General features: G+C 43.0%; 2 protein-coding genes across 5 annotated transcripts in view; one reads left to right on the top strand and one right to left on the bottom strand.

The window, feature by feature from the left end:
• Window positions 1-9,041, top strand: part of LOC137301289 (interleukin-18-like) — a 66,567-nt gene extending 57,526 nt beyond the window's left edge. For 2 of the 3 annotated variants that reach the window (XM_067970743.1, XM_067970744.1), the window contains exons 3-6: window positions 1,569-1,583; window positions 1,686-1,838; window positions 5,680-5,837; window positions 7,772-9,041. In XM_067970743.1, coding sequence (XP_067826844.1) covers window positions 1,569-1,583; window positions 1,686-1,838; window positions 5,680-5,837; window positions 7,772-7,984 — 539 coding nt within the window. In that variant the 3' untranslated portion in view covers window positions 7,985-9,041. The remainder of the gene's footprint in view (window positions 1-1,568; window positions 1,584-1,685; window positions 1,839-5,679; window positions 5,838-7,771) is intronic. The other variant, XM_067970745.1, reaches the window with a different exon arrangement.
• Window positions 9,042-14,142: 5,101 nt separating this feature from the next.
• LOC137301395 (coatomer subunit delta) overlaps window positions 14,143-26,779 on the bottom strand; it is a 29,953-nt gene continuing 17,316 nt past the window's right edge. Inside the window, exons 4-11 of one of the 2 annotated variants that reach the window (XM_067970861.1) lie at window positions 25,696-25,904; window positions 24,024-24,071; window positions 23,437-23,595; window positions 20,237-20,402; window positions 18,518-18,665; window positions 16,609-16,717; window positions 15,514-15,718; window positions 14,143-14,820 (exon numbers count right to left, since the gene is read on the bottom strand). In XM_067970861.1, coding sequence (XP_067826962.1) covers window positions 14,731-14,820; window positions 15,514-15,718; window positions 16,609-16,717; window positions 18,518-18,665; window positions 20,237-20,402; window positions 23,437-23,595; window positions 24,024-24,071; window positions 25,696-25,904 — 1,134 coding nt within the window. In that variant the 3' untranslated portion in view covers window positions 14,143-14,730. The remainder of the gene's footprint in view (window positions 14,821-15,513; window positions 15,719-16,608; window positions 16,718-18,517; window positions 18,666-20,236; window positions 20,403-23,436; window positions 23,596-24,023; window positions 24,072-25,695; window positions 25,905-26,779) is intronic. The other variant, XM_067970862.1, reaches the window with a different exon arrangement.

The raw sequence follows: 26,779 nt of genomic DNA, 5'->3' as shown, positions 1-26,779 counted from the left end.
CTTCCTTTGTGCTAGGTATGACTCCAGCCACCGGAGAGTTTTCCCCCTGATTCCCATTGACTTCAATTTTACTAGGGCTGCTTGGTGCCACACTCGGTCAAATGCTGCCTTGATGTCAAGGGCAGTTACTCTCATCTCACCTCTGGAATTCAGCTCTTTTGTCCATGTTTGGACCAAGGCTGTAATGAGGTCTGGAGCCGAGTGGTCCTGGCGGAACCCAAACTGAGCATTGGTGAGCAGGTTATTGGTGAGTAAGTGCCGCTTGATAGCACTGTCGACGACACCTTCCATCACTTTGCTGATGACTGAGAGTAGACTGATGGGGCGGTAATTGGCCGGATTGGATTTGTCCTGCTTTTGGTGGACAGGACATACCTGGGCAGTTGTCAGGTAGATGCCAGTGTTGTGGCTGTACTGGAACAGTTTGGCTAGAGGCGCGGCTAGTTCTGGAGCACAAGTCTTCAGCACTACAGCCGGGATGCTGTCGGGGTCCATAGCCTTTGCTGTATCCAGTGCACTCAGCCGTTTCTTGATATCATGTGGAGTGAATCGAATTAGCTGAGTTACCTAGAGTGAAGGAGAGAATGCATTCTCCATCCAGTGTTATGGGGGTGGTATGCATATTGATTTAAATGCACAATCAGTATTCTTGTCCCATTGAGCTGAAGGGAAACATGTTCCTCCTCCTCTATTTTACTCTCAGTAACAGGCTGCTTCCCTTCCATCACAAAAAATAAGCCTGCAGATTTGCTTGTACTTGTATTGAAGTTAACGTTTAGCACCAAAGTAATTTTCAAATTCACATGTAAAGATAATGTGTCGATGCAGGACTGCGTTAATAGTTAACTCCTTCACCTGCGAGAGCTCACTTGTCAACAGTTGCTTTGTAGACCCGTTCCATCTAGTCAGTAAATATAATAAACGTGTATAATTAATAATAAGCCAAAATATTGAAAGAAGAAGTAGAGTTTGCTGAACATATGCGCTCTTGTTTTTATATTAAGAACCCCAGGTGAAGGACTGACATCCATAGCGTGGGAAACCACCAAGGTTAGAAAAAGATGGGGAGAAGACGGGGTCAGTCAGGAATCATTGGTTAAGTGATTCCGAGCTTAGCCTTTGAAAGCCTGAAGATTACAGGAGGGAGGGAAGACTGAGGGAGATGAGGATTTCCACAGTTTTGAGGTGCCGGGAAAGACTGAATCGGTGACTTGAGTAAGGACGCTGGGAGGAATCCTTCACCCCAGTGAAGAATTTGCTTTCATCAATTCCTTTCATAACCATGGAAACTTGAATTTTCCAGAGAAAACAGGTCCAACTTTCCTTAAACTTTCCTCATAACTTAACTTCTGACACCCAGGATTACCTTTGTTGCTTCCCATATGAGGCATCTCATATCCTTCCTATGAACAGGTGACAAGAACAGGTGCAAGGTGATCTAAATTCTTTGGGGGCAGAAGGAGCGTGTTTCTCGAATTGATTCCATGACTCTAATTTTCTCTCTTTCTTCCTTTTTGTTTTTTTGCGTCTATGTGGCTGACATTGAACTCCTCCTCTCCCCCACAAAGACTTAAGCGACGACGGTAAGATCCTGAACACTGCAGTTATGTTCATGAGTTACTGTTTCTGACCTTAATTAATGGCGCATTTCACAACTGTCTCCGTTTTGTCTTTTCTAACTGTAGACATGAAGACCGATTACTTTAAAAGGTACGACTGGAAAAAAAGTATGAAAATTATCAGAAATATATACGGTGAGGTACTTATGGCGCACAGCGATGGAAAGGCTGAGCCTGTGGCACTCTTTGAGCATCGGACACTTCCCGAACCAAAGACAGGTTTCTATATTCTCTTAACTTTTTTAAGCCAGCTGAATATGGACTCACATCATGGAATCATACCGCACAGAAGGAGGCCATTCGTCCCATCGTGCCCGTGTCGGCTCTTTAAAAGAGCTATCCTATTAGTCACACACATAGGAACAGAAGGAGGCCATTCAGCCCCTCGAGCCTGTTCTACCATTCACTGAGTTCATGGCTGATTGGTACCCTAACTCCATCCACCCGCCTTGGCTCCATATCCCTTAATACCCTTGGCTAGCAAAAATCAATCGATCTCAGATTTAAAATTATTATTTGAGCTAGCATCTACTGCTTTTTGTGGGAGAGAGTTCCACACTTCTACTACCCTTTGTGTGAAGAAGTGTTTCCTAACTTCTCTCCTGAATGGCCTGGCTCTGATTTTAAGGTTCTGTCCCCTTGTCCTAGACTCTCCCACCAGGGGAAAAAGTTTCTCTCTCTCTCTCTACCCTATCAATTCCTTTCAAGATCCTAAAAACCGCAATCAAATCACCCCTTAACCTTCTATATTCCAGAGCGTACATGCCTAGTTTATGAAATCTCTCCTCATAATTTAACCCTTGGAGCCCTGGTAACATTCTGGTGAATCTGCGCTGCACTCCTTCCAAGGCCAGTATATCCTTTCTAAGGTGCGGAAACTGCTCTTTCCCCATTGCCCTGAAAATTTTTCCTTTTCAAGTATTTATCCAATTCCCTTTTGAAAGTTACTATTGAATCTGCTTCCACCGCCCTTTCAGGCAGCGCATTCCAGATCGTAATAATTTGCAGCGTAAAAATAATTCTCCTCATCTCCTGCCTGGTTCTTTTGCCACATCATTTGTTAAATGCTTTGTAATTGATTGTCTGTCAAAGCTCATTCAATGATGGAGTGATTATTTGCACAACTACAGTTGTTTCTTTGAGGGTAGGGGGGTTGGGCCCCCTTTCCCCCTTCCTGTTATGATTGCACTGATGCAATCTTGTGGTATGGGTGACGCTTGCTATCTGACTGAAATGCCCAACTTTCACAGGGCCGGAGCTTCCCATTCTGTGATTTCCCACCCATTCATTTTATGGGGCAGGAAATCGTGGGCTGATAAACCCAAAGCCTAAAACCCTGGTTGGTGAGAGTCGAGACAGCTCACTGGGCCCTCAGAGTGGAGCCAAGTCCTGTTCTCACCTTTTCTACATGTGCATTATCCACTAGAGGCTACTGCCCAGTGATCGGGAGATGCTTTGCTGCACTATCAAGCCGAGGTAGGCTGAGATGAATGGTAGCGTCTCCCGCTGATGCCTTGGCTGGTACAGGCTAACTGAGTAAAAACCAGGGATTGAAGCAAGGACCTTCTGAGCTGCATGAATCAGCAATACTCTGGGCATTGCTTTTTCGTCTAGGTGAACTCTCAGTTAATGCTAGTAAATCTAATCAATGCAGGATTCAAACTTTTAAGACCCCCCACCCCCCCAACCCAACCTTGTTTTCTGGCTACGGGCCTGTTCTTCTACATAGAATCTTATAGAAGTCTATAAAATAATGAGGGGCATAGATAAGGTAGATAGTCAAAATCTTTTCCCAAAGGTAGGGGAGTCTATAACAAGGGGGCATAGATTTAAGGTGAGAGGGGAGAGATACAAAAGGGTCCAGAGGGGCAATTTTTTCACTCAAAGGGTGGTGAGTGTCTGGAACGAGCTGCCAGAGGCAGTAGTAGAGGCGGGTACAATTTTGTCTTTTAAAAAGCATTTGGACAGTTACATGGGTAAGATGGGTATAGAGGGATATGGGCCAAGTGCAGGCAATTGGGACTAGATTAGTGGTATAAACTGGGCGACATGGACATGTTGGGCTGAAGGGCCTGTTTCCATGTTGTAAACTTCTTTGATTCTATGATTCTAATTCACAGCACAGAAACAGGCCATTCAGCCCAACTGGTCTATGCCGGCGTTTATGCTCCACACGAGCCTCCTCCCTCCCTACTTCATCTAACCCTATCAGCACATCCTTCTATTCCTTTCTCCCTCATGTGTTTATCTCGCTTCCCCTTAAATGCATCTACATTATTCGCCTCAACTACTCCATGTGATAGTGAGTTCCACATTCTAACCGCTCTCTGGGTAAAGAAGTTTCTCCTGAATTCCTTATTGGATTTATTAGCGACTATCTTATGTTTATGGCCCCTAGTTTTGGACATCCCTCACATCAGTTCTGAAACTATCAGTCCAGTCTGATCGATGGTGTGTAATTGCATCACCAGTTCCTTCCCCTATCTCCCCACGAAGGAAAAGAAATCAACCAGTGCTATTAGTATGACTGAATCTCTAATTTAAAGAACTCACATTGTCACGTGGATTTTTGAATATTCAAGGATTCACCTTGTGGCCAATTAGTTACATACCACAGCGCTGTGTGTTAAAAAAAAATTACACTTTCCATGATTCAAGTTACAGTAAAACAGAAACAGCATGGGAGAGTTATTCTAGACGGTAAAAGTACTTTCCTTTTTATCAGAAAAGTTACAAAACTCTTCAAAGAAAATGAAACAAAACAGATTTTTAAAAATGCATCCTATGATTTTTTTTTTCTCCCGGGTTTTGCTCGTAGCAGTGTCCTGGAGATTAATCTTTAATTCCTGGAGACTCCAGGACAATCCTGGAGGATTGGCAACCCTATGTGGAACTGTACCTGCAGAGTCAATGCCTCCAGGTAGAGATGGGGAGGGGGAAAATGGTGAGACAAAAGAAAATGGATGTAAGTACTTTCCATTTAAAGTACAGCCTCCTACATTCTCGCTCCTATTCAAACAGAACAACTGGTTAGGCCTCAGCTGGAGTATTGAGTCCAATTCTGGGCACCACACTTTAGGAAGGATTTCAAGGCCCTGGAGAGGGTGCAGAGGAGATTTACTAGAATGCCACCGGGGATGAGGGTCTTCAGTTATGTGGAGAGACCGGAGAAGCTGGGATTGTTCTCCTTAGAACAGAGAAGGTTAAGGAAGGATTTAATAGGTGCCCAAAATTATGAAGGGTTTTGATGGAATAACTAAAGATAAACCGTTTCCACTGGCAGGAGGGTCGGTAAGCACAGATTTAAGATAATTGGCAAAAGAATCAGAGGGGAGATGAGGAGACTTTTTTTTACACAGCAAGTTGTTACGATCTGGAATGCACTGCCTGAAAGGAAGCAGATTCAATGGTAACTTTCAAAAGGGAACTGGATAAATACTTGGAAAGGAAAAATTTGCAGGGCAATGGGGAAAGAGGAGGGGGGAGGGAATAAGTGGATAAATCCTTTCAAAGAGCCAGCACAGCCATGATCGGCTGAATGGCCTCCTTCTGTGCTCTATGATGTTATAAATTGGATGGCCAGGTGGTGAGGGATAGAATACTGGAGCTTAGTCTTCAGTTGCTTCCAAGCCTTTATTCACAGAGCTCCACATTACACCCACACCACACCCTAGATCAGCTCTCTTATAAATGGATACAAGAGAGTTCTCAATTGAAATACACCACCTGAATACAATTAATACTAATTGATATAAATCACATCGATACAATTAACATATGATTCTATGAACTGGTGATTCAGCAAACTTTAAAGTCATTGCAAGTTGCACTCAGACACACTTCAGACCTGCATTGGTGGGAGTCTGGGAACAAGTTTGCCTGTGGCTAGCCTGGGGGGAATCCTCGAAAGTTGAAAAACAATTTTATTCTTTTAAAGAAGGACAAACTATTTCACAATAATTGAGTATTCTACATTATAATACAGCTCTGAAACCTTACAGTGATCCCAAATAATTGTCACATCTCTTCTGTTGTGCTCTTATTTATTTATTTTAAACAGAGAATGACTGCTCAAGTTTTAATCTGGTGCGTTACAGAAGGCAGTTTAAGAAACCAGGGATGCTAGGTGTCCCTGTGGTTTTCCAGATTAAAGTTGCTGGATCGGTCTATCACATGTACTGCACTGACGAAGAAAACAGAAAAGTCGTGAAGTTTAAGGTAAATACAACAACTTGCATTTATACAGCACCTTTAACATAGTAAAACGTCCTGAGGCACTTCACAGGAACGTACTCAGACAAAAATTGACACCAAGCCAAAAGAGGAGATACTAGGACAGGTGATCAAAGAGGTTGTTTTTAAGGAGTGTCTTAAAGGAAGAGGGAGAGAGTTTTAGGGAGGGAATTCCAGAGCTTAGGGCCAAGATGGCTGAAGGCACGGCCGCCAATGGTGAGGCAAAGGACGTGGGGGATGGACAAGATGCCAGAATTGGAGGAACGCAGAGTTCTCGGAGGGCTGTAGGGCTGAAGGACGTTACAGAGATAGGGAGGGACGAGTTGGGGAAATACATTCCCCAACTATCCTCAGTAGTGAGGGCAGAGGTTTCCAAACTATGGCTTCCTGGCCCATATAGATCCCATGAGCCCTGACGATTCCCGGTCCCGCTGTCAGCTCCTGAAACACAACAGGAAGTTCAACCAGTCAGGAAGAAGATTAATGGGTGTGAAAAATGGAGATTCAGGGTTACTTCAAACTAAGAAGCAAGAATAGGAGAGGTTCACACCAGCAAAAGGTGAATTTGGGACTGATGTGAGCAAGTTCTCCCTCACACAATGAGTTGAGTAACACATGGAATGGACTTAACGGGCAAACATTTAAGAATCAGTTGGATGCTATGGTTGGTGGGCTGTAGGCTCTTTCCCGTTGGGTGAGTTAAGACGGACTGAATGGCCTTTCTGATCTGTATTTAGATTCACACAAATGGTAGTGGAAATCGGGAACTCACTCTCCCAAAAGGCAGTGGATGCTAGGTCAATTGAAATTTTATAGACACATTTTTATTAGATAAGGATATCGAGAGACATGATACAGTGCTATGCAAATGCAAGGGTCAGTAGTTTTAATGTATTTTTAATTGTATTGGAAGTTTGCTTATCTTAATCTATTAAAAATCTGCATGCACTTCCTGTCAACTTTTCCCATTTATAAGTTTCTCTGTCCATATTTATAATGGATCTGCCCATGTAAACTTGTCGTACCCGTGGCAGGAGGATATAATTACAGCATGACAAGTTTGATGTAGGCAGTTTCCCTTATCAATGTGGGTGCAGGAATTCATAATCAAAATATAAAACAAAGGCAGAATGTATGACTTTAAAATGGGGACTAAATTACAACGGTGTGTCTTGGTCCAATTATCCCTGGATGATTGCACTTGGTTTGAGTTCCTGTAGCGCCAAGGGAAATCAACTAGTAATATATAAAATTGCTATATATGGCGTGCATTCTGTATTTGGGAATCACCATTCTGCCATGCCTCTATGTGAAATTTTCAGAATGTCTATTGACACCACTGTGTCAGCCAATGAGTTGGAGGCGGGGTGAGACTTACGGCAGGACTCACAGCAAACAGTGTATTTACTCAGCTGGGTCAATTTAAAAAGAGTTTTTATGAACCAAGGTAAACAGAACTCATGACCGAAACTACAGCAACTTCTCCCGATAAAAGCAGGATTATGTCTGCAGCAAAATGCAGTGAGTGGAGGATAGTTATATAATACAAATTATGTGCCTAAAATCAATCCCAATCACTTACAGCAGTGCGGCCTCCAGGTGTGATTGACGGGGGAATTACCCAATCATCTCCAATCAGGCCGGGAATAGTGGTGTCACTATATATAGCCTAGAATTTTCCCTTTATAAAATGACCTGATGCAGTTATGCATGGAGTTGCACACTTCTACCACTAGATGGAAATTCATAAGCTCCAGATCCTCCTACCTGTATCCACAGCATCACTAATCCACTAAGGTGATTTTGTATTGTCATTGCCTTTCATGGGCAAAGCCACAGGAACTAATTATTTTGCTTTGTTTGGCAATGATGAGAGATTGATTTTTTTTTTAAACAAAAGTTGTTTTTGTTGCATTTAGGAAGGCAGCGCTCCAACGAACGTGGAAGAGAACATGAAGAACATAATTTTTTACCAGCAGTATTTTGATGGAACACATTCCAAGTTTGAATCTGCATGGGCGAGCGGCTGGTTCTTGTGCACCATGGAAACAAACATGCTTCACATGTTCGCTTTGAAGAAACCCATCAGGGAAGACGAAATGATAGCCGTCGGTTTGGATGACGTACCATAAGCTGCCCCTGCTGTGCCAAGTCTCCATCCGACATCACCCTCTGCTTGCCTAAGGATTCAGCTAGCTGCAACGTTACCCAAGCTTTGCCTTTTAAATCCAAACTTAAGATACCCATCAGCAATAAATGCAGACACGCAGTCAGTGGTTTTGCCTGGACTGGCACACATTGCCTCTGTTACCTAAAAAGAACGATCTTGCATTTATATAGCGCCTTTCACAATCTCAGGACATTCCAAAGGGCTTTAAAACCAATGAAGTACCTTTGGAGTGTAGTCGCTGTTGTAATGTAGGCAATGCAGCAGCCAATTTGCACACTACAAGGTCCCACAAAGAGCAGTGTGATAATGACCAGTTAATCTATTTTTAGTGATGTTGGTTGAGGGATAAATATTGGCCAGTACACCGGGGAGAACTGCCCTCATCGAAATAGTGGCATTGAGATCTTTTATGTCACCTGAGAGGGCAGACAGGACCTTGGTTTAACGTCTCATCCGAAGGATGGCACCTCCGACAGTGCAGCACTCCCTCAGTACTGCACTGGGAGTGTCAGCCTAAGCCTAAATCTGTTTAGATTGACATCTTAGGCTGCAGTTATACCATAGCTAAAAAGTGGGTATCATCCACTGACTGCAATGTGGAGTCAACATCTCAACACTCGTTAATGTGAAAGCTGAACCTGAGTCTGAACCCACGTGCAGTGAGAACGGGGAACTGCTCTCTCATGCCATTAAGTTTTTAAGAACGAAAGTCTGGGCAGGAATGTTTGCTTTATCATAACATTAAAAAAGTTTCATAGAAAAGTTTGGAAGTTTCTAGGTCTAATAGTTTGGAATGCCGTTATACTGCAGCCAGGTAAGAGATAGGTTCTTGGTTGTGACCTCACCCCACTTGGTTTTATTGCACTTGGGAGTGATTTGGAGACTTGGCACTGCAGTTATGTCACTACATTTTCTTCTCAATGCACAGCCAGAACCTTAGCATTGATACCAGTGTAACTACACACTTGAACACTATGGAATGAATAAAAAAGACAACATACGTTGTCTATAAAACAGAACAGGAAGTTCTCTGTGTCTAGTTTTTGTGTGGCCTTATATTAACACAGCAAATTTGGACCAAATTCACCTGAAGTGTTTTAACCAAAATAAATTCTTCATGGTGTGGAGCAGGGGAAGAAAAGGGACAACAATGATATACAGTAGGGCATCCATATGAAGGCGTACTATGATACTGTTACATGCTGCGTTCTGATCAAGGGTTAGGACACCATCTGGTTTCTTTGATGCATTCAGATCACACAACCCTGCCACGGCAACCTCTGCAAGACATGCCAGATCATCGACACAGATACCACCATCACACGAGAGGACACCACCCACCAGATACATGGTTCATACTCCTGTGACTCGGCCAACGTTGTCTACCTCATACGTTGCAGGAACGGATGCCCTGGAGCATGGTACATTGGCGAGACCATGCAGACACCGCGCAACAATCACCAGACAGGAGCGTTCCCTCCCAGTCGGGGAACACTTCAGCAGTCAAGGACATTCAGCCACCCATCTTCGGGTAAGCGTTCTCCAAGGCGGCCTTCGAGACACACGACAACGCAAAATCGTCGAGCAGAAATTGATAACCAAGTTTCCCACCCATGAGGACGGCCTCAACCGGGATCTTGGGTTCATGTCACGCTACATGTAACCCCACCAGTGAAAAAAGGTAATCTGTTTTTGATACAACGGGTCATTCTCTGTCTTTCTCTTCCTTTCGGATGTTTCTCTCTCTGTCTTTTGTTCTGGCCGTTTGTATATTCGGTGGTCCTGTATGTAACATCTCTCTGTCTAAACACTTTGATTGCCTTGACAACGGGCAGTTGGAAAGATTATCTGTAATCACCAGGTATTGTTCTCTGACTATAAATGCGGTAACATTCAAGGAATCCCACACTTCACCTGACGAAGGAGAAAGCCTCCGAAAGCTTGTGATTTTCAAATAAAACTGTTGGACTATAACCTGGTGTTGTAAGATTCCTTACCACGCTTTTAGTCACCTGTCCTAATGTCTCCTCCTTTGGCTCAGTGCCAATTTTTGTCTGATTACGCTCCTGTGAAGCGCCTTGGGACGTTTTACTACTTTAAAGGCCCTATATAAATGCACTTTGTTGTAAATCATGCATATTTTCACCAACAAAATTTTTGGGTACCAAGGACCCATTTGATGGTGACTATGGAGGAGGAAATCAAAGTTGCATCCAATCCCATCCTCACAATGCACACTTCCAATATGAGCTGCTGGACCAGCAATCAGACCCAGTCTGTTCCCGTCCTCCTGAGCTCAGGAGAACGAACTCAGGGCAAAGCATCATCGCTAGCCGATCCGAATGGCTAAATAGCACACCACACAGTCGCTGGCTCAATATCCTGGAATTCCCTAACACCACCACTGCAAAGACTGCAGCGGTTCAAGGAGAAGGCCCACCAGCACTTTCTCAGGGCAACTTAGGATGGGCGATAAATGCAGCCTTGCCACCATCACTCATCCCTCAGCATTTCTTTTAAAAAAAATTACACCCATCCCATTATACGGTGTGAAAATGACCAACCAGACTCTCCTTCTTACCTCTAAGTGTTCAATCCCTTCACTGACAAAAATCAAAAGTTGTACAAACGTATAATTTTAACAATAGTCTTCATGAGTAGCTCATGAGTTTTTAATCAAATACCTCGCCCCTCCCTATGCCTGTAACCTCCTCCACCTGACAACCCTCCGAGATCTTTGCGCTCCTCCAATTCTTGCCTCTTGCGCATCACCGATTTTCTTCACCCCACCATTGGTAGCTATGCCTTCAGCTGCCTAGGCCCCAAGCTCTGGAATTTGTTCCCTAAACCTCTCTCCTCCTTTAAGATGCTCCTTAAAACCTACCTCTTTGACCAAGCTTTTTGGTCACCTGTCCTAATATGCCCCTACGTGGCTTGGCGTCAAATTTTGTTTGATAATCGCTCCTGTGAAGCACCTTGGGATGTTTTTCTTTAAAGGTGCTAAATAAATGCAAGTGGTTGTTATATTAGGCTTTAATAAACATGTCATGTACTGGACCAAAAACAGAAATAGCGTTATCAGTCAGTGTGTGAAGAGGACAGGTGAGTTAATGTTTCAGGTGTGGATCCTTCGTCAGAACTGGAAGAAATTACAGATCACCAGCATTTAAAAAGGAATCGAACACAAGGGAAGGGCAGGAAAAATACACATACACGAGGCAAGTAGTAAAATGATGTGTAAAGCGCTAAAATGGATAACAGGAGATGGTTAAAAGGCTGAAGTGGTATTCACATATACCTTCGTTCCTTTACTGAGCCAGTGAGAAGAAAGTAGCAGGTGGACACCAAGGACACAGGTCACGTCGATGGGATGGTGTCTGACGGAGGATTCCACCTCTAATCACCAATCCACTGCCCCCCCATACCCCCGCCCAAAACACCAACACAACCATCCCACATCGCCAGATTTTTTAAAAAGGTGTTAATCTGTAATTATTTCCAATTCTGATCATAAAATCAAACAGCACAGAAGGCCACTCAATCCATCGTGCCTGTGCCAGCTCTTTGAAAGAACTATCCAATTAGTCTCACTCCCCTGCCCTTTCCCCAAAGCCCTGCAAATTTTTCCCCTTCAAGTATTTATCCAATTTCCTTTTGAAAGTTATTATTGAATCTGCTTCCACCGCCCTTTCAGGCAGTGCATTCCAGATCATAACAACTCTCTGTAAAAACATCTAATTTCCCCTCTGGTTCTTTTCCCAATTACCTTAAATTTGTGTCCTCTGGTTACCGACCCTCCTGCCAGTGAAGTTTTTTCATCAAAAATTACTCTAATCAAAACCCCTCATAATTTTGAACGCCTCCCTTTAAATCTCCCTTTAACCTTCTCTGCACTGAGGAGAACAATCCCAGCTTCTCCAGATAACTGAAGTCCCTCATCCCTGGTAAATCTCCTCTGCGCCCTCCCCAAGGACAGTTTATGAGGACATCGAACTCACGACAGCTCACATACCGTAAGGAGAGTATCATCTCCATTATTTATGAGAGAGAAACCAGGAAATTATAGACCTGTTAGTCTAACATCTGTTGTGGGTAAGTTATTGGAATTTATAATTAAGGACAGTGTGACAGAGCACTTAGAGAACCTTTGAGCTGATTAGAGAGAGCTGACTTGGATTTGTGACGAGTAGGTCATGTCTAATGAACCTAATTGAACTTTTTGAGGAAGGAACTAAAGTAGTGGACAGGGGAATGTACATAGATGCAGTTTATATGGACTTCCAGAAGGCATTCAATAAAGTTTCAGATGGTATTTGATAAGAAATGGTTAGCTAAAATTAAAGCTCATGGAATTGAAGACAAATTATTGACCTGGTTAGGAGATTGGTTAGGCGGTAGAAGACAGAGAGTAGGGATAATGGATATGTACTCGAATTAGAAGGAAGTGACTAGTGGTGTCTCACAAGGATCTATGCTGGGGCCTCAACTATTCACTATGTTTATTAATGACTTAGATAACACAATAGAGAGCCATATATCCAAGTTCACCGATGACACAAAGATCGGAGGCATAGTAAATCGTGTGGACGGGAGCATAACATTACAAAGAGACATTGATAAAGTGAGTGGGCAAAACTGTGGCTGACAGATTTCAACACAGGTTAAGTGTGAGGTCATCCATTTTGGACCATAAAAGAACCAAATCTAAGTTTTTTTTAAAAATGGTGAAAAACTAGGAACAGCGGAGGTCCAAAGAGGTTTAGGGGTCCACATACATAAATCACTAAAATGTAGTAGTCAGGTATAAAAAATAATGGAATGGCTAATGGAATGTTAGCCTTTATAACAGAGGGTTAGAATATAAAAGGGGATGAAATTTTGCTGCAGCTATACAAAGCCTTGGTTAGAACACATCTGGAGTATTGTGTACAGTTCTGGACACCGCACCATGGAAAGGATATCTCGTCCTGGGAAGAAGTGCAGAGCAGATTCACCAGAATGTTACCAGAACTCGATAATGAGAGATTACATAAACTAGGCTTGTATTCCCTGGAACATAGATGGTTAAGGGAAATTTGAAAAAGGTTTTTAGGATTTTGAAAGGAATTGATGGGTTAGATAGAGAAACTTTTTCTGATGGTGGGGGAGTCTAGGACAAGGGGACATAACCTTAAAATCAGAGCCAGGCCATTCAGAGAGAGAAGTTAGGAAACACTTCTCCACACAAAGGGTGGTAGAAGTGTGGAACTCTCTCCCGCAAAAAGCAGTAGATGCTAGCTCAAATAATAATTTTAAATCTGAGATCGATAGATTTTTGCTAGCCAAGGGTATTAAGGGATATGGAGCCAAGGCGGGTAAATGGAGTTAGGATACAGATCAGCCATGATCTCACTGAATGGTGGAACAGGCTCGAGGGGCTGAACGGCCCAGTGCTGTTCCTATGCGTGAAACTCAAAGATTCAGGCTTGCTCGCCTCAAAAATCCTGAATTTGAATGGTGTGAGAAGAGACAGCAGTACTCAGCTGCTGAGCAAAAGAATGAATAGGTTTTATTTGCAAAAAGTCAATTCCATTCCAGTAGTCTCTCCCTAACCTAACAATAAAAACAGAAAATGCTGGAAATACTCAGATCATCAGGCAGCATCTGTGGAGAGAGAAACAGAGTTAACGTTTCAGATCGATGACCTTTCATCAGAACAGCCCTTCACTTGTATTGGAGGAAATTCAACACAAGTACGAGAGCCTGAGGGGGGAAAGACCCATTTAAATGTTGAAGGCAGGAAATTAGTGGTGAATTTCTGTGAGGGTTCGGGATATTTCCCCCCGGAAAATGCTGAATGTTTACATTAAAAATGATGCCTTCCTGTTAATTTTAATGACGTTTATGGTTCAAAATTGTTGGATTTTTAATCTAGAAAATGTGACATTTGGATTTTCGACAGACAAACCAGACAGTCAATCTCCAACATCCAATCCCCCTGCCCCAGTTCGCAGAGGCACCCGACCTGTGATTGGCATCACCTGCTCATGTTTTTGCTCACCAAGATGTTGTAACTCCACATGTGTGGGCATGACCAGCACTACAACCACCCTTACGGACAGGAGGGGAAGCAAAGCAACATTATCTTTTCGATTTTACAATATACTTTTAATCATTTTAAAGATTACACTTTTTTTTTCCTTTAAATCTTTTTACACTGGAATGTTGTCATATTCCCTCTTATACATTTTACAGGGTTACAAAATTTCTGCTTCGATCATCTTTCATCCAAATCAAAGAGAAAATGAAAAGAAAGAAAAAAAATTGTCACTTCACGTTGGAAAACTAACTCAACAAAAAGGACTAAAATGATAATTACAGCCAACAAGGCGATACGACAGGGAATAACAGGTGCTGTGGTTGACATACACGACACTGTAGGTGCTACCAAATGTCATCCCCCTCCCCCCCCCCCCACTTTCAAAACAAAGACAAGTGTTTACTTGTTGGTTAATTAAAATATTAATATCAAACTCCTTTTTCAGATCTGAGAATATTCGGCAGGTTTGGACGACCGATAATAAACCACGTTGATGTCTAGGCAGTCTAAATCTTTTTCACATACACAAACACTGTGCGATTTTTTTTTTTAAGTTTATGGTCTTCGTTCTTGTATGCAGCTCAGCGACATCTTTTCTTTTGTTTTCTGAGTATTTCTGGTGCCTTTCTTTACAGTATTTCGTATTTGTCGACCAAAAACATGGTTTCCAGAGAGAACCTCACGGGACTGCTGCTGTCGACATGACTGATACCGCCCACCTGTGAAGGCAAAAATGTTTTTTTTTTATTTTTCCCATTTTCTCCCCCCACTTCTCTCCGAAAAGCAGACTCCTCGACAGTGAACAGTTGCACAGGCACGAGCTGCCCTTTAGTAGTTCACTCCTGTGGCTGGTTTTCACGTGCGAGCCTAGGCAGAGAATGTCAATGCACTCTTTTTTTTTTAGGTGGCAAGGGGGATCACGGGTTGAATCTGAACCTGTCCACATGTGTGAAGGGGTCACTGGATAGTGTCCCCGAGTGAGAACAGTAGCTGATTTTAATCCTCTCCAGCTGATTCATTTTTTTGGGAGAGAATTCAAGTAATTTGTATCCGTGGGAGTCCAGAATCGGGCATTAATGCCTTAAACTCACAAGCAGTTACATCAAATATTTGGTTTTAAGTTCACTGCTGGGAAGTCATTTAATGAATTAGCCTCGTGTTCACTTTAACCCTTCCACAATTTCACGAAAACTTGTACCTTTTGGGATTGGGAAAACTGCCCCACTTCCACCAAGCATCTTTTGAAGGGGCAAACAGCTTCCCCACTAAACCTAACGCTTACATCAGCCAATCGCACCTCTAAAAACACTCCTTCAGCACAAAGGCGATGCAATAAAAGTCCTGTACACACAAGATACACCTTAAGAAACCTGACCAGATTGGCGAGGCGTTTTATTAATGGGAGATTGTACCTGTATATTGCAGTAGTTCTTTTTGGACACAAAGGACACGTTGATTGGGAAGAAATCATTGGGTTGTCCAGCTATACTGAACTCCAGGCTGCCAGATTTGTTTTTGGCGTCGATGACGGGCAGGCACCACTCAAGAATATTTTTCCGGCTGTCGTGGCGATACTCGCCATCAAGTTCACCAATTAATGGAGCGCCAACACCAGCCCTAAGTATAACGGAAGAGGATTGTGAGTATAGTGGGAAACATCCATTCACAGAGTTAGTGTTGTTTTGATTAATTCCAGATTTCCCGGCTGGCAGATTTTTTTTTAAAATTCATTTTACAGCTCACACATTGTACCACTAAAATAAATCCTATTACACTTATACAATTATTTGGATGTCAGGCATAACTTTATTACTGAAATCTTAACCTCAATATAAAATTAATTTTAAGCACAGAGGTACACGAATGGAGATGACCAGAAAAGATGATTGTGGGCCATCTGACTGGTTCCACATTGACAAAGCACTATACTGTGTTTTATCTTATCAATCAGCTGCAATGGTACGTGCAGTCAGACAGCCAACTCTCACTGGTTAGGTTGACATGTGGAAAGCTGAAGGAGCTGAAAGCTACTTCTTGTGGCATCATCACAGAGAGGCCTCCCACCTTGCACCCTCTGTAAACTTGAGCTCATCCAAAACTCTGCTGCCTGTATCCTAACTTGCACCAAGTCCCATTCGTCCATCACCTCTGCTCGCTGACCTACATTGGTTCCCGGTCCGGCAATGCCTTGATTTTAAAATTCTCATCCTTGTTTTCAAATCCATCCATGCCCTCGCCCCTCCCTATCTCTGTAACCGCCTCCAGCCCGACAACCCTCCGAGATTTTTGCATTCCTCCAATTCTGGCCTCTTGCGCATCCCCGATTTTCATCGCTCCACCACTGGCGGACGTGCTTTCAGCTGCCGAGGCATTAAAAGGCACTATATAAATGCAGGTTGTTGTTGAAGAAGGAGTGCTGCTTCTTGTGGAATCACTGGGAGGGCTAAGGGGGAATAATCAGAGAGAAAACTGGGAAAATAAACACATTTCAAGCTGCAAAAACTTACGGAACTGGAATGGAGATGATCACATCGTTTAGTTCCAGAGTGTCCTCCTGTAGCTCATACTCGATATTTACATCACAACCAGTGGCACTCTCTGAAGGCCAGCAGTTAACTGTCAGAAAGAGAAAGTAATGAAAGGAAGACAACAACTATTACTTAACTTTGAATCGTGACTCTCCTTGGGATATAGGAACAGGAGGAGGCCATTCAGCCCCTCGAGACTGTTCGGCCATTCAATTAGATCATCACATAAGCAATGAATCAACGCTGCTCAATAACATAGATGACAAAAACATCACGACATTTACAGAAAACGAGTAGATCTGATTTATCACCTTCACAGAACATACACCTGTGGTGACCAGTCAGTAATCAGAAACTCACTGTGCAGGCTAAATCCTGATTGCAGAATCACTTGATGTTAACACGCTGGTCTGCTTATTAATGATTTAAGAAATTAACAACAAATTGCACTTATCTAGCACCGTTAAGTAGAAAAACAACCCAAGGTATTTCACAGAGGTATAAGCACGAGGGAGAAAGGAATAGAAGGATAAGCTGATAGAGTTAGATGAAGACGGTTGGGTGGAGGCTCGTGTGGAGCACAAACACCGGCCTGTTTCTGGATAGGGGTAGGGATTAGTGGAAGAAGTTCCAGAGTGGTGTCTAAACAACTAAAGGCACAGTCGCTAATGGAATGGTTGGATGGGACTGGGATGAGGGGGCGGAAATGGGGGTAAGGGGCACATGGTCAGAGGAATGGTGATTTCAGGGTTTGTAAAATTAAACAATGATTAATTTGATCTGCAACATTTCAAAGAAAATGGTTCACTCCCGTTTAACAATACGAATTTACACGTTTAGGGATAAAAGTAACATACAATTTGACATACGATTTTAAATGCCTAATTTTCTCCTCCAAAGAAAAACTAAATCTCTTTGAAAAATTGAAGCTGTTTTTAAATATATAAAAAGTGAACGATGTGCCAGCACAAATGAGAAACTTTTCTTTGGTTATTCCTGGTCAGGTTACAAGAAAAACCCTGCTGGCTGACAGACAATGTCACGAGTTTCTACACTTACCACTTGCAGTTGGGGTTATTAAGAGCATCACAATTTTGCTTTAAAAGTCCCAGAAGCAGTAAGGTTGCCAGTTTGAGTAATTGTGAGTAATAAATCACACCCTATTTATAATCAGCCACTGGAAGGTTAAGGGTGACTGCCTCTAATTTTGCTGAGTTTACCTTATGGCAACAACTTGCATTTATATAGTGCCTTCAATATAGTAAAACATCCCAAAGCGATTCACAGGGGTGTTATCAAGCAAAATTTGACATCGAGCCATGAGGAGATATTAGGGCAGGTGACCAAAAGCTTGGTCAAAGAGATAGGATTTAAGGGGTGTCTTAACGGAGGAGAGAGGTGTCCAGAGGTTCAGGGAGGGAATTCCAGGTTAGGGACTAGGCAGCTGAAGGCACGGCCACCAATAGTGGAGCGATGAGAATCGGGGAGGCGCAAGAGGCCAGAATTGGAGGAGCGCAAAGATCGCGGAGGGTTGTAGGAGGTTAGAGATAGGGAGGGGTGAGGCCATGGAGGGATTTGAAAACAAGGATGCGAATTTTAAAATCGAGGCAGTGCCAGACCACGAGCCAGCGTAGGTCAGCAAGCACAGGGGTGATGGGCGTAAGGTACTTGGTGCATGTTAGAATAAGGGGCAGCAAAAGCTTTGGATGAGCTCAAGTTTACGGAGGGTGACAGAGGCAAACCCACATATTGTAACACATTGCATGCCACAACCGTTCCAATATTTGGAATAATTAAATGATAATTTCTGGAGATATTTAGCACATTTTCTCCTGCCAAACTGAGAGGTACCCAAGTATTAATAGCCAGCACAGATTAAAAAACTTACTGGTGAGGGGAATAAAGGAGTCCTCCGTAGTTTGCAACCGCCACTTCAGGACTCCAACATCGTTATTGAGTGGGAAGGATTTCTCAGGGTTCTTTAGGCCAATCAAAGAGTCTGTAGTGAAAAGCTTCTTATCCACGTTCGGGTGAGTCTGGAGGAAAAGACACAACAAAGAAAGGTTTAGCCTGGAACTAAAGGGCCTTGTCATCTCAATTCCAGTTCTGAGTTTTGCAGTTTCAGATTCGTTTCATTATTCCAGTTTTCCCTCAAATTTTTCTCCCATTCCAAAATTCGTCCACACTTCAATTTTTTTAAAAAAACAAAATACAATAGCGTGTCCAAAGCTCAGTGAATTGATCCTTGCGGACCAAGAAAGTCATGGGTCTGATCACTGTCGTGGGTTTAATCAGTGCCCTGTGCTGAGTTAGCTGATCTCATTCGTTAACACTTCAGAAATGTAAAACACACAGGCTTTACATGATCACAAGTTAAGATTAGGTGAAGACTCTTCTGTCCATTTAATTGCATCCTTCCTACCGCACCATCCCCACCATTATGCCACCCAGCAGTTTCCTAATTAAACCTCCACTATCCTGCCCACAACCACCCATTTTGGCTACCCATTCTAGCTGTTCATTACCCTTTGTGTAAAGATAGATTTCCTGATATCACTACTTAACCCACACTTCACAACCGTAACCTCGTGCCCTCTTGCGGATACACCAAAGCAGGACAATTTAGGGTTTAGCTACTTAATCCCATTAAATCCCTTACACGCCTCCATAAAGGTCCCTTCCGAGGTGTCTCTTTATTGTAATCAGGAACTGCAAGTATATCCTCAGGAGAACAAAACCCACAATGACCTTAAGTTGAGGCATTTCAGGGGAAGCTAGATAAGCACACAAGGGAGGAGGGAATAGAAGGATATGCTGATATCTAGAAGGAGGGAGGGAGGAGGCTTGTGTGGAGAATAAACGCCGGCATAGACCAGTTGGGCTGAATGGCCTGTTCCTGTGCTGTAGACTTGATGTAAGAAAATCACAATCTTAAAAAAGAAATTGTGATTGCAAGTGAGATTTGAATAGCTGCTCAACTCCAAATCACTCAAAATTTTCTTCAACAGCTTTTGCAAATTTTAAGAGTGCAATAATCAAACAAAATAAACAAATATTACTGAATAAAAATAGCAGCCACAGGACTCCTCGCCATGACTCAAAAGGGTTAAAGTGACCACCATATTGACTGGGACAGTCCCAAACTGGGTTCCAGTGAGTAATACAGCCAGACTGACTAAACCGTCCCGGGTTCAGTCCCAAATCTAGGGCACTAATAAGAATACTAGCTGAGAATGAGGTGCTCAGAGCCAAGAGAAAAATCAGACAGTATTTCCCCTCCCGATTAGCTATGCATTGACCACTTTCTGGATGTGTGCATGCATGGAAGTTGAGCATTTTAGTTGTGGTGCCCTTGACGATTCAATGGCTGGCCAACACTCACTGTCAAGGCTCTCTTGTTGCGCAGCAGCCACATGAGCAAGGTAATGGAGCCAACTGGTGCCTGTACAACCATACCTCAGCAAGAAGTCAACATTTTCAGGGGAGGGATTGGGGGGAGCAGATTGACAACACTGACAAAGAAAAATTACTGAGGAAGAAAAAGCACAACCCCAACAACTACAAATTATTAAAAGACTCATCCACATGAGTATGGAGTTGCTTTTACCTGTAATTGAATTCCCTTTTTGTCATCGTTCTCCACTTGAAGACGAATTCTACCCTGCTTTTCATCGCTAACCCGCAGCATGATCATGCCATGTACCTCCATGTTTTGCAAGCCACCATCTCGGCCACATGTCAGTGATATCTTCTCTTCAATCTTCAGATGTACGCTGTAAAAGTTACAAGACACACAATTAGCCATACAGGGTTCATGTTCAGACGGTAGTAATCTGAAATTATTACTGTAGAATTTAACAAAGAAATTCATTTGTTTAGCATCTTATCGCATCCCAAAAGCTCTTCACAACCCATGCACTACTTCTGAAGTGCAGTCGTTGTTACGTCGACAATAACAGCAGCCACCTTGCACATGGCAAGATCCCATAAACAGGAAATGAGGTGAATCAATTAATTTGTTTTTGGTGATTTTGCTTGGAGGAGGAATGTTCGCCAGGGCACAGAGAATTCTCTGCTCTTCTTAGAGTCGTACTCAAATGGGAACTTTTACATCCACCAGACAGGGCTCATCTGAAAGATGGCACCTCTGACAGTGCAGCACTGATGTGTCAGCCTAGATTATGTGCTCGTGGTTTGGTTTGAACCTACAACCTCTGACTCAGTTTGGCTCTGCTGGTAGCACTCTCATCTCTGATTTATTTATTTATATCTGGACAAAGTATAACAAAATCACACGCTATAGAACTGAACTGCAAGCTCAGTTCCATAACTCATGGAGATAGAGAAAAAGCACAACCTTCATCCTACAGAATTAACACATGGGAGTAATTTGCAAAATACTAATCTAAGAGATTTACAGAAGACAAACCTTGGCATCGCCCAGTATGGTACTGAAGACATGCAGACCAGGATGTCCCAAATTAGAACCTCAGCCTGTGCCGAGTTAGCTGCTCTCAGCAGAAAGTGTGACACAAGTGGCCTGAAACTCTCAGGTCAAAAGAGGGGAAAACAAAATTAGCCAAGAATCTCTTTCCTAACCCTGCAACCCTTGCTGGAATGCACACACGTGTGAATGTTTGGGGAGGATGGGAATCAGGCGTGGCTGTGATACCTCCCGCAGTCAAACGGTTTGCCAACACTCATCAAGGCACACACATGGACAACGGATTCCGCACAAAGGCCAGTGGCAGCCATGGAACAGGCCCCCAAACAAGGAGCACCTTCAAGTCGGGAGAAAAATAATTTTGAGGATCAGGGATTAAAGTAGAGACAAAGACCAGCAACGATAAGAAAAATTTAACAAGATTATCACCATTTGAACCCAGTTTTTTTGATTACAAACAACCGTAGAAAACAAATGATAACAGATTAAAAACGGTTCAATGTGTGAAAAGTTCTTGTACTGGCAGCAGCCAAACACCGCAATCCATTTTCTTAAAACTTTCTGTTTGTCAGGTCGGGAAGCTGGTGCTGGAAAACAGAACACTTTCCTTTTGAAGCACTTGGTGTCAGCACCAAGCCCTCCTAATTCAGGTGATGGAGTGGTGAAGTCTCCTGTCGAATAGACGCACAGGTCTCAGTTGTTATGGGTGCGCTGATGCGGCCGCACATATCGTACTGAAAGTCAGGTTAGGCGGGCAGATGAGCTGCCTGACATGCCTGGCAGGCAGACCCCATAATCTCAAATTCATTCGAACCCACCCAGCAGACGTATTGCCATTGCAGTCTGACGATGGCTTTGTCTTCCCAGGTGTCGGGGATAATATTGCAGGATTTCAAGGTGGCCTTTGAGTGTGTCTTCATAGCGTTTCATCTGCCCACCTCTGGTTCGATATCTGGACAGCAACTCACCATAGAAGACTGCTTTGAGAATTCTATAATCTGCAGTGTGAACAACACGTCCGGTCCAATGCAACTGGACCTTTTTGATAGTAGCCTCAATTCCAGTTATATTGCAGCGCTCAAGGCCATCAGTTTTAGGCACTCTGTCCTGCCAAGTCATAGACTTTGCAAGTGGAAATGATCATGTGGCTTGATGTAACGGTGGTAGCAGATCCAGGACGCCGATACATTTGGTAGGGCAAGCCATGGCCAGGTGCCGAGTAAAGTTTGTTCTACTTAGCTCCAATGTGTCTCAAATCCAACCTCAGAAGAGCATCTCCTATTACAACAGCATAACAATTCTCCATTTCCCACACTAGCCATCCTGTAGCCTCTCCAAACGAGATTGTCAATTAGTAACAGATGTGTGCTGGAGATCCACACCAACGAGGAACTGGATTGAAACTGGCCAAAATAATTTCACATGATTTCTCTCAACCAGCAAACAGTACATTCTGCACTGGAGGTGAACCTCGGCTCTGGAGGTGAAAGGCCACTGTGCTTTCCTGTAGACTCTGAGTAAGACAGCAAATTAGGGGGAATAAAGACACACATAAAACTGACCAAGCACATTTCACCTCACAGCCTGCAGAAACTTTCATTCCATATCCCTGATGTGTAAGAACATTCATGCAAGATATAAATGAATCAGTTAGCATTATTGCATGCTATCTGCAGCTAATTACCCAAAGTTTTTTCTAAGGCGTATTACACTAGTCATTAATCCTCTCAGGAAGAGACAACTTTTGTAAGAAAAAAAACCTACGGATTGGTTCTTGGAAAATCCTCCTGGAGGGAAAATCAGTCAGTTGCTCACGTGCACACTGTGTTGTCTGGTTGCTAAGGTAATTGGTCGCTAAGGTAATTGGTCGCTACGGTAATTGGTCGCTACGGTAATTGGTCGCTACGGTAATTGGTCGCTACGGTAATTGGTCGCTACGGTAATTGGTCGCTACGGTAATTGGTCGCTTAAAGCATTCATTCTCTGCATTAGACACTTAACAGTGTACACTACAGATTTTATTTTTGCTGATGTCGTGATGTCCTTTCAGCATAAAAATAAATCCCATATCAATGTTTGGGACATTATTACAATATTAGCATATGGTTCAACTAAACCATGCACATTTCTCCTTAAGCTCCCTCGGTGAGTATAGCACCAGGAGGGCCAATTCAATTCCTGACTTACTGGGAACAATAATTGAAATAAGTTTATCCAATCATTGTATCTTTTTCTCCCCATTGATCACAGTGGTTTGACACAGTTACAAGAAAACTGTACATTTAGTATTAAAATGCAACACCTGAGGGCATCTGTAGATTTGCAAAGGGTTACATTCAGAGCAAAGCAAGACCATCACCCACCTTTCTACATTAACAGGAGGTGACAGCACTTTCGCTGCTTCAGATGAACGCTTTGTTGAGGAAGTGACGTGTTCTCCTTCTGATTTCAGCTTGTCTACGAAATTCTCCACGTCTTTTCCCTTCGCCCCGAGTTTTAGGGCCTTGCTCGGACCAGAAGGTCTGAGGAAACAAAGAGAGGAGCGCACACTTCAGATTTCAAGAGATAACTGCCGTAAACCCTGGAAGTACCAATTAGCTCATCGACCGGCTAACCATATGACATGCCAACATTTTCACATTTGCCAATGTATTTCTACCAGTTCTTGCACACATAATAGAACACGTTAACTTTTAACATTCATGACAGTGCAGTAATTCCCCAAAAATGCTTGGTTCAGTATACCAACGATACATCCGTACCAACATAAATCTGTAAATGTTTTAGTCTACTACGCAGACAGCGACACCACAGTCAAGCCAGGGTAAGGAGGAGCAATCTGAATAATGAAAAAAAAAAGGCCTTCAACTCAATGGGCTATCATGTACTGGGTGTTGCAGGAAGGGCCCCCTCCCCATGCATTACTGAGAGCAATTGAAGCAAACCATACCTGATTATATATAAACCAGCTTCACACGCAAGACCTGCTGCATCAGCCCTTAATCCACAAGAGAACACAATTAAGTGATAATGGGTTTAAAACGGCACAGGTTTGGTCTACAATATATAATCACAACTAACATAATGCAGAAACGGAAACAAGCCAAAGGAACTGATTTAACTCTTCAATTCTTCAGGCTACCCAGCAACAGTACTTTAACAGGGTCTCTACTGGCAGGTGAGAAAAGTTACGGGGACTAAATATCATTATCTCCTTACGGAAGAGGTTCCAGATACTTTCAATATCTAACCCTTCTAAAAGATATTTTTTTAAAAATCACTGCTGGCAACGAGCCAATACGCCAGCAGGGATGGATCGGAATTTCAAACCATACTTGTCTGACCCAAACCTGCACAGAGCAAAGCTCAAATTATTATTATTTTTTAAAAAAGTCTTTCTGGTACACATATGAAAATAACAGAGCAGCACTGCTTTGAGGTGATGCAAGCTCTTTTTAAAAAAAAGGTAAATAGCAAAGAGGTCAGGAATTCCGACCTTTGGTAAACCTGTTCTTAAACTGGTTTAAAAGATAAGTGAGATCCATGTCATATTAGTGTCCGTTATATATTGGAATCCACTATCTCAACTTGATGCATTGTACTCATAAGTGCGAAAGGCAATCCAGCATCTACAGCAGCCAGCCCTGCTGGATAAAAGCTGAAAGTGCACCGTCCCATGTCCATCCCAGCAAACATACCAGAACATCAACACACAAACACACACGATAAAATCAAATGCACACGATGTACCTTAACGCAAGTCTTTAATTACTTGTAAACCTAGAGGAAGGAGGAGGAGGGGTAGAAGGTGACCCTGTGCAAATGACTGACAATGAGGGTAAAAAACACAGATGGAAATGATACACCGCCTTCTCCATTAGCCATCACTGCACTGTACAACTTGTGACAGTATCATACTTATTTCATAAGGGCCATAAAATGCAGTATTCCAAAATTTCATTAATCCTGAAGCTTTCCGGATACAGCCTCTTTTCTCTGATTTTCTGCCTGATCAATGTCAAGAGAGGGGTGAAGGCAAAATGCAGTATGGTTTTCAGATGTTGCGACATTTCCCCTAGAACCCCAATGCACCATCCTGCATGTTCTTCCTCCCTCCTATGGTCCCACTGTTGAAATTAAGATTCATTGAATCATCTCCCAAGTCATTCTTTCACAGTGTCTCAAAGCTGTGGAACTCCCAAACTTCTTTGGCCTTCACTTCCTCCTACAAACTACAGGTTTTTAAAGCCCAAGCTTGGACTCACCTAATCAGTACTTTCTGTTTCTCTACCAATGGCCAGTGGCCCTTTTCCTATTTTTCTCCCAATTAATTTTAAAAGGGATTAGTGGTAATTATCCATATCATTGAAAACAAAAATAACTGCAGTTAGTAAACAAAGCAAAATTGCATGATGCACGACAGAAGTCAAGCATAACAGCGCACACCACTGATGGTGAAAGTGCCTCTACGGAGTACCCACACAAAAAGCAACGGTCAGTCACATCCATGCAACATATGGTCATGACAGCCTATTACAATACAATCAGCAGCTTAACTGAAAGACAAATGGGATTTTCTGCATTAATTAGACCTTGCGAAACACCAGAAAGTTGCAACCTACCTCATTACTGCAGGCGTCACCTTTGGTTTCTCCGGTTCGATGATGGTGTCCGTTATCATGGATGCCGCAGAGCCTCCTCCCGAGACTCCACCGCTGCCAAACCCACCAAATCCAGGAGCTTTCTTGCCTTGCCTCTCCGCGTCTCTGCGAGCCTGCTGCAACTCCTTGGCCTTCCGACGCATCTCTGCTTTTGCTTCACGTTCTTGTGTCTGAACGGGAAATGCAAAACTGTTATAGCCCAAAGAAAACAGTTCTAATACATCAAAAGCTTGTAAAACCACAGAATATGGACCATGAACCCTGCTTTCATTTTTTTTGGTGAATTTTGTGCTCAGCGTGTAGTAAATGGAACCCTTTGCTCTTTGGGCAATCGGTCAGTCAAGCATTTCCTAGGTGAGTCATGGTATGGAAATATACAACTTCAGAAGAGCCCTCCCTACTGCACCAGTGTGACATCTGTATCTCATAGCAACCAATCTGTCGATATTTAGATTGCCAATTAGCATTGAACATCACGGGAACCTGGCCTCTAAGTCTCTCACATTCTTGACTTGGACATATACCATAATTCCTTCAAAAGCAAAATACTGCGGATGCTGGAAATCTGAAATAAAAACAGAAAATGCTGGAGAAGCTCAGCAAGTGAGGCAGCATCTGTGGAGAAAGAAAAAGAGTTAACATTTCAGGTCGAAGACCTTTCGCCAGAACTGGAAGATGTTAAAAGAGTTAAAGTTTTTAAGCAAGTACAGCGCCAGGGAGGGGAAGGGAGGACAGAACAAAAGGGAAGGTCTGTGAAAGGGTAGAGGGCATGAGTGATTAAATGACAAAAGGGATGATGGTGCAAGGCAAGGAAGGTGATAATGGGACAGGTTAAGAGACAAAAGATTGATCAGGAGTAGCTGTAAATGGCAACAGCAGAAACATTACCAGCACTAGCTGACTGAAAAAATGGGAGCAGTGGTTATGATCTGAAGTTATTGAAATTAATGTTGAGTCCGGAAGGTTGTAAAGTGCCTAAACGAAAGATGAGGTGCTGTTCCTTGAGCTTCATTGGAACAGTGTAAGAGGCAGAGGACAGAAAGGT

Source organism: Heptranchias perlo, chromosome 33 (assembly GCF_035084215.1).
Source record: "Heptranchias perlo isolate sHepPer1 chromosome 33, sHepPer1.hap1, whole genome shotgun sequence".
NCBI classification, from domain to species: Eukaryota; Metazoa; Chordata; class Chondrichthyes; order Hexanchiformes; family Hexanchidae; genus Heptranchias; species Heptranchias perlo.
The sequence above is the reverse complement of the archived record's forward strand: the minus strand, read 5'-3'. Positions and strand labels throughout refer to the sequence as shown.